Here is an 8,785-nt window from a genome sequence, read left to right as displayed (position 1 = left end):
CACATACAATAAAATTATGTATTTAGTGCAGCTCACAACATAAATAAGGCCTGATGGTCAATGTTGGAAAATTACTGCATGAAGAACTGCCATTTGTTTTTCTTTAAAGCTCACATGAACCTACTCCTACTTATTCAGTAATTCCCAGGGTTGTTTGCTCATGCTTGGTTTTACTTGGTTAGATTAGGTTATAATAGGTTTAGTTAGGTTAAGTTTAGTTTGACTGGTTCATGACATCTTGAAAATATAGTTTAAGTCCTGTTCATGATACCTTAAGACTACTCTGCATGACTACAACATTGGTGAAAAAAAAAAAAATTAATTAATAAATATTAATTGGAGACTTGCTAAGAACTATATGGAACTTCCATATCAAAAGGATATTAAAAATATTCAATACAATAAAAGTAAGATTTCTCAATAATCTTTTTTCCAAAATCTAAAATTAGACAGCAATCTTATTATCAGTACATCAGTTAACTTTATGGCTACTGACCCCAGCAGACCGACAAGTATGCAGTGTCACATTTCATGATAAATGTTTTTGTTTGTTTGTTTTTGTTTTTCCCTTTTGTTACATATCAGATGAATTATGAATAATACCAATAATTCAGACAGATTCTAAAAGTTCAAATAATTATTGTTTTTCCAATAATGCACAAAATTAAATACTTGTGAACATTAAAAACATCCTAGCATATAACTGGTGCTTATAACAATAGTGAAGTATAGATCAACCTATCATTGACACATCAATAAAAGCTGTTGAAGATAATCTATACATAAAAATATCTTCATAGTTTATAAAACAAAAAACAATTGGCACTATCATTGACGCATTGAGACAAAATGGCATATCACATTAACAAATTAAAACACAAACTATCTTAAAACAATATGAGAATAGGGCATCACTATAAATAATGTTTTCCCAGTGTTTATTTAAATTCAACATCAAAAGCTGATACAACAAAGCTTAATATACCACACCTGTGAGAATAATAATTAAACAATTACAATCTGTATCATGATAATCAAACTCACAACCTTATTCTGCCCATAATCACTTTTAAGTAGAATTAGAAACCACCAATCAATTCTATGGGGAGTTAAAAGACTCATGAGGAGACTTTGAAAATAATTATTAATTTTATCTATAGCAGAATTATCGATTACTTTTAAGTATACGTAGATTATGAATTATTTTTCAATATACCCTCAACATTTTTAAGATCATTAATTACCTTTAATGAGAATCACGAACCAATAATTTGAAGGAGAATCACCTATCACCCATCTATAATAGAATAATGTGAGTATTTCTGATATAGCAGCTGCCATATTTTGTTCACCTTGCTCAAATACAGTAGAGTACTGTATGCACTAAAACTTGGAATTTGCAAACATTATCATCCAAACCTGGAATATTACTTCATTAAGCTTGCTATGGCTATGAGATTACATGATATTCAATGTTAGAAAACTTCTACAGTATTGCTAAACCATTTAATTTTTAGATGACATGAACCAAATCTAAGTTTGGTGGATTACTGTTGTCTGCTTAAAAAAAATATTTTAACAGTCACTTGTAGTAGTCATCCAACATTGAACAATTTGTATTACATCTAAGACTTTGATGAGTAAATAAGACATCCCTTATGCCATCTCCAATGATTTATAGGACACCAACCTTCAGGTGAAGAGAACCACTTTAGCCATACAGTATTGACATAGTTAGGATCATCTCAACACACACAACAGCAGAATTACACCTCATCAGCCAAGGGACCGAGCCTACACCTTCAATGGCTGGGAATCTAGAATGTTACCAACTGAATCATGAGTCACTGTGTGGTGTGGTACGGTATGTTGGCATCCAAAGCTACTATGACTAATTAATACAATATTGCCACTAAATACAACAAATTCTTGTAAATATAAAATTTACATCCAAAGAATAGATTCAAACAATGACAGGCTTATCTTACAAGAATACCTGTAGCTACTATAGTAACAGGGTTCCCAAACTGTAAGCTCTTTCAATTTCAAAATATTTTCCAGGTGTTTTCAAAGTGAATGAACATTTTTCATGGTCTTCAAACAAGTTATAAATTTCAATTTTTTTCTGGATCAGACATAAAAAACTGAAATTCCTATTTTTTCCAGTTCTTCCAGTAGTAAGGGAACCCTAAAGTAATTAATATTTTACTAAATTACGTAACCAGCAGAAGCAAGCTTTTATCTTCCCTAGTACAATACAGCACAAGCAATATGGATATGTAAAAAGTGAGGCTAAAGTTAAAACGGCACATTTCAATATTCCATTTACAGTAAAGCCTCGATTAACCACCCACATATGGGGGGAAGGGGCCGACGGATAATCCAAAAGGTAGGTTAACAGCAAATAAAGTCTACGGAAATAAAACACACATTTTCAAAGTACCTTTCCCAAACCTACCTCATTTAAGTCCCTCTATTCATTTTTGTTCATTTGCCATTCATATTTCAATAGAATTTGCTTTAAAACATTAACCACTTTAGTAAATAAATATGAACCAGCACACAAACCGTGAATAAAAAAGAACATATGGCATCACGAAAATTGTGACCAAGTCCCAGGTTGCTGATCTGACTCTCTGCCTCATTTACACACAATTGCAGGGTCTCAATTATTTCTCTTACTATTGACAACACAACATACATACAGGTATATTATTTCTCACTCTTGATTTTTTTTCATTTTTGCATTTCTTTATGGTTCTTTATTATTATTATTATTATCATTATTATTACATTATCGCCCCCAGGCCCCGGTGTGGGTCAGTGACCTGTGCCTGGGTGGGTTAATCCCCGTATTTTTTTTTTTTTTAGGGGTCCAGGATCGGCGGTTAATCAGAAAGTCGGTTAATCGAGGTTTTACTGTAGTTTCCTAAAACTTCTACTCCATTACTGGATCATTTGGTAATACGATGAACATCCAAACCTTCAAAGATAATGACACATCAAGACACTTTTATGAATGATAAAAGCAATCTTGAAACTAGATATTTACTTGAGAGCTGTGATGAAGATAACTTATGATATGTTACTGTGGGGAGTATTTCTATTACCTGAACAGTGTCACAATGACCAATGTCAGAGAAGTACCAAAAACATGACTGCTAAACCATTTACCTTTTTTGTTTGTTTTTTTAAGCAGCTGACTTGCACCTAACCTAATCTACCACAACAGCCCGAGGGAAGTTTTTGGGTGTGTTAAGTCTGGTTGGTTTCATCTGAAAATAGATGGTTTAACAGTCTGGTTCTGAGTAATTCTTTCACACTAACTACTTTGTATGGCAGACAGGGGAATACTGACTCAATTATATCCATAATTAAAGTTATTAAGAACAAGTGAAATACTAGCAAACACGAGTCATCAATAATGCATCTGCTTAAACCCCTGTGACACATATAGTATTAGGTGTTCCAGTGCCAGTCTGCTGTTGCATGGATAACACAATAAGTTGGCTGGCTTAAGGTACAATAGCACTTGTAGCCATCTGGTTGACGCCGCAAGTACCATCTCCACGATACACACGGTAGTAGCCCTGAAATATAACACTGTTTTAGTCAACTTGCAGAGCTGCTTTACTTTTCTTTCAAACAATTTCCCACTACAATAAGAGGCTGGCCTGAATAAAGAATGACACAACCTTTTTCACGTTTGCTGTCACTCATTCTTCCTAGCTACATTACCACCAAATGAGGAAGATATCTCGAGAAATTTGGTAATTACTTCTGGTCTATACCATTTATTTAAAAAAATACATGCACATCTACAACAACCTTTAACAGAGTATTCTTTATTGTTAAGAGATCTTCAACTAACAATGTGTAGTCTGAGTTTTTCTCGTTGAATAATGAAGTGAAACAAGCAGTAAAATTAAGTCCCATGTAACTGGCCAAATGGGCCCAGGTCCCAATAGGCCCTTAACTCCTGTCCTGATGGGCTGAAGTCCAAATGAACCCCAACCTTAATGAGTTGCAATCCTAATAATTAGGATACATTACATAAAGGTCTATTAGGTCCATTTAATTTGTAAGTCTGTTCTTTTTTTTTTCTATTTTAATCTACTAATTGAAAAAACATGGATATGTGGGGTTGGGATCTATAATGGTGGCACGTGTGCTGATGTATTTGGGTTTGCAAAGACTCACTGTTACTCACTACCATAAGAGTGATAATGCTCATCATGTAATAAATCTGAGGTGCAATACAATCCCAACAGTTAAACCTATCTAGCCACGGTATGATATTTTAATGCTCCAAAGTAAAAACAAAATATAGGCGACATTTAGTGGACTACTTAAAACTCAACCCAATAAAACCAGCGCCATTAATGGGATGCCAGATATGTTGATCTCCTAACCATGACCAAAACCTAAACATGAAACTTAACTGAAATGCCTTTGAAAGAACTTTAGTTATTACACAAAATCAAGAGAGTATGCAGAAAGACAACAAATATTCCCTGTGCCTTTTTGATCAGTAGGGAAACAAAGTTAATCAACCTTAATTTGTACATTAATTCTAAAACTGATGAGTGAACATGCAAAATTGTGCATCTCTAACATCTACCATCATAAATGCAAGATAAAAAAAGCCACCAAAATGTACACACTTAACAGACAATATATGATCAATGTCTTCACTGTGAGTAAGATGGATGACACAGATATGAACCATTATACTGTATCTGTCAGAGATTGATTAGGAAAACTCATTGAAATGTATGTTAAAAGAATTAGTTATCCCCTCCTTACTGTGAACCAGCCAGGTGACAACAACGGTACAGCATGCATCACAAAAGGGGTTAACTCAGGGTCTGGAAAGTTGTAGCAGGTTGATGTGGGGTCGAGTTACAGTAGTGTAGTGCAATGAAGGAGAATCAAGAGGACATCCATCATCATCCCCCACCAATCCACCATGGATTTAACAGTGAAACTATAGGACCTGTACTGTACCCATTTTAGCAAAAGGCAATTCTTTGTTACTGGGACAATAATAAAGAATTACTGTAATACAAACAGAAATGTTGCAAATGAAGGCTCAATACAGAAAGATGGTGGGGTATGAACATCTAGTAAATTAAATCAATTATATATATATATATATATATATATATATATATATATATATATATATATATATATATATATATATATATATATATATATATATATATATATATATATATATATATATATGGATGAATAGGAATAGACTAGCAGGAGCAGTGAAGACAGAGAACATGAAAAGAAGTTGAAGTGGTGAGAGAAGTTATGTTACTGTAATGCAAAACAGATAGACTTTGTTATACTATGCCACACTACTTCAGGTTAAATTAAGTTAGCCTGAAATGTTTAGTGAACAGTGGAAAATATACACTAGCATCCCAATGTATAAATCATTTGGACCACATGTATCAGATTCAGGGTTCCCACACTTTGGGTAATTTTATATATTAAGGTTTTTCAGACACTGGGGCATACTTCAAGATATCTACATTACAGCTACCAAACAGTTTTCACCAAATTTAAATATAAAAGGCCTAACTTTACAATCCTCCTCAAGCTGATGTTAGTAAACTTCTAATAATCTCAGTGTCATCTATAATTTCTTCAATTCTTACACATTTCTGGAACAATTCCCAATCAGAAACAGCAAGTCAAACCTCCCGGGTGTTTCCGATTTTCCTGGTAGTGTGGGAACCCATTAAACTAAGTCTAAGCCACTAAACTAAAACTATGAGGCTAAACCACACATCACAACACACAATAACATATAACACAAATAATGGCAGCCAACACTGAATACAGAATACCAGCTATCAAGATCTGTTACCTATTAACAAAAATATTTTATTTTCATTTTAACGTTTGACCTTGCAGAACAAGTGGATATTTCTCAATTAAATTTTGTTATACTGTACAATCTACTGTATTGTATACCTAATATGTACAATTACATCTCATTAAAGTTTGTTCATTGAGATACAATAGTACTATACGTGGGTCCCAAAGATTTTCATAATATTTTCATATCAGTGAGTATCCCCTTTCTGGGTTCAAACTCCAGTCAGCTGATTATTTGGAGATTAATTAAAATGCAGTAAGTTACTAATCTATCAGTCAGCCATAACACATCACATGTAAGGCAGTATCACAGTAGACCATTAAAAAATGAACATGAGAATTGAATCCAAATCTGGACATCCTTTGCAGATAATCTAATGCATAACTGGCTCTTTGTACAGTAATTATTTCAACACAATTGTAAAACAGTGAAAAGTGCATATAAATGTGTCATTAATATTTACAGTCAATAAACAATAACATCCAGGTCCCCCGGGAGATGGAAAAATTCATAGATAAAGTAAAATTACCGCAGTAATTCTCTTAAATAAAGACAAAATATGATTATTAAATTTGTCTGACAGGCCCACATGAGGTAGCACTGGACAACAGATAAGCATCTTTATCTATACTGTATTTGTTTCGGAGATACAGGATCACCTTCATAACTCATACATTATTTCCAGGTTTCATTTTGCTCTGCAGTGAAAAGTGAGAGTAGGTTACATATGATTGAAACCTGTTAGGGGCAGTACAGTACACTACAACATATGCTGAGCCTCAGTACACAAATAGGCAGTGTGACCTGTACTGCACTCAACCACTCTGAAACCTGTTAGGGGCAGTACAGTACACTACAACATATGCTGAGCCTCAGTACACAAATAGGCAGTGTGACCTGTACTGCACTCAACCACTCTGACTTCTAAAAGTGTTATGTTTGGTATCCATTCACAGCTAGATGGACTAGGGGTTCTCTGGGTGTGTGTCAATAATCCGCAGGACAGAAGGTGAGAGCTGTGTACACTCGTATATCACTCCACATTGGGAACAAAATAAATCAACCTCTTCCTGGTTATTATGAGGACCAAACTGTCAATAAACTTGTTTTGATTTATGACAATATCACAATTTTGCTTTGCATAAGTTTTCATACCCATAAATGCTTATCTACCTATAAAAGCATTTTTTTTTATATACAGGTATACTCCTATCTAGGAAGTGACTACGTACATGTTTTTGATGTACCTCAACCTAACCCGCCATCTACCCTAAGAAATAACTTCTTTAATGCATGAATTTCACTCTTTTATCATCCTATTTCTTACTGAAGAGACCACTGTACTGAACAACGAGATTTTGTTCGTATATTAAACATTTTCCCAAACAATATTAATACCAGTCTGCACATCTATTGGCCAATGTAATACCACCTTCAATTAGATAATTTTTGGTTAAATGGGCCCACCTTAAAAGACTCTGACCTAATCTAACCATTAGGCTTAGGACCTTTTAAAACTGGAACCCATTAGACCGGTCACCATTAGTTCAACCGTTAAGAGCCTCCATTACTACTTGCCTGTTCACCCCAATCCTCTCCCCAAGAGTTCTTAACAATCCAGAATGGCAGAATCTTCTTGAACACAGGATAAGCTGCAAGGAAACCCATACAGTTAGCTAGCAACTACAACTATTAATCTGTCAGGATGAGATCCACCAACTGGAATTGGTATTCTGGGCACAAAATGTCCAAGATTCACAATTATTCATTTTCCTCTAACTGGGGATCAGAGAATGCATCTATCCTTGTAGCAAAGCTAATGTAAGCTGGTTAGATGCATTCCCACACAGTCAGTTTTAGAGGGAAAATAAAATATACAAATCTTTGAGATTCCACACTGTGGGTAAAATGTACAACAGTATTCTATATGAATGACCCTTGTACACAAGGTGTCATCAGAACACAAGAGTACAACGGTTGTAGATCAAAGGGTCCCAAGTCTTAACATGACCCACCTTGATCTGACCAACATGAAATGGGCCAACTGGGATTGGGGTCCATCAGCAATGGGCCTCAACCTTACAGTTAGGTTAGGATGGGACTTTTAAAACTGGGGCCTATTTCACTAGGTACATTTGTGCTGTAGAGGAATAATCCTTGTTCCTTATGAACATAACTCCAGAAGCAGACCTCGATCCTGTCCAGACAGGAAATATTATGGTACAGTACATACCTGTTCACCCCAGTCAGCCCCCCATGAGTTCTTGATGATCCAGTATGGCTGCTTTCTGTGTAGGTATTTGGTTGCTGAAGAAATAAAGTCACCATTATATACCTCCACCAAAGTCTGGAATCAAGACACTGAATTCTTTCTATTACCTTTACTCCTCTCCTACTTTCGTGCAATGTTGATCAAGAAATACAAAATCCTCAAGGAATTGGGGAATGGTGGGGGATAGTGGAGCTAAACAAACGAAAAAATTGAAAAGAAAAGGCTGAATCAAGAAGTAAAAATACTTCACACACACTTGCATATTTCCCCAACTTGCACAAACAGTACACAAATTGTCTCCTTAACTTTCAAACTGATTCAAAGCTTCATATCAATTCACTGTAACCATGCAAGATACAACCCCAATGAATACAATTCTTGATCACCATTCAAACTTTATCCACTGTGTCACCTCTAGACCTCATAAATTTACCAACATACAGTATATAGTCCATATATATCTTGCTCTTATTCCTTCACCATACTGTCAGAGGAATCTCTCACCTGCCATGTATCCCATATAACAATATCTTAGGGAGCTCTCATCCAGTCAACTCTCTCAACACTTTTCAGTCCCATATATTCTTACATCTCCAATTCTTCCCCTACAAAAT

General features: G+C 34.9%; 1 protein-coding gene and 1 long non-coding RNA gene across 13 annotated transcripts in view; both read right to left on the bottom strand.

The window, feature by feature from the left end:
- Nucleotides 1-2,761: 2,761 nt before the first annotated feature.
- LOC121862930 (cathepsin F-like) overlaps nucleotides 2,762-8,785 on the bottom strand; it is a 30,368-nt gene continuing 24,344 nt past the window's right edge. For 11 of the 12 annotated variants that reach the window (XM_042361359.1, XM_042361365.1, XM_042361362.1 and 8 more), the window contains 2 exons: nucleotides 8,133-8,206; nucleotides 2,762-3,590 (listed from right to left, as the gene is read on the bottom strand). In XM_042361359.1, the coding sequence (XP_042217293.1) occupies nucleotides 3,516-3,590; nucleotides 8,133-8,206 (149 nt within the window). In that variant the 3' untranslated portion in view covers nucleotides 2,762-3,515. Of the gene's footprint in view, nucleotides 3,591-7,477; nucleotides 7,552-8,132; nucleotides 8,207-8,785 lie in introns of all 12 variants that reach the window. The other variant, XM_042361360.1, reaches the window with a different exon arrangement.
- On the bottom strand, nucleotides 6,596-7,471 carry LOC121862932. Its single transcript, XR_006088295.1, has 2 exons — nucleotides 6,731-7,471; nucleotides 6,596-6,637 (listed from the first exon to the last, which is right to left on the bottom strand). It is a non-coding gene; the product is annotated as an uncharacterized LOC121862932 (long non-coding RNA).

This window comes from Homarus americanus, unplaced genomic scaffold (genome assembly GCF_018991925.1).
Source record: "Homarus americanus isolate GMGI-L3 unplaced genomic scaffold, GMGI_Hamer_2.0 scaffold24922, whole genome shotgun sequence".
NCBI lineage: Eukaryota > Metazoa > Arthropoda > Malacostraca > Decapoda > Nephropidae > Homarus > Homarus americanus.
This window is presented reverse-complemented; position numbering and strand designations above follow the sequence as displayed.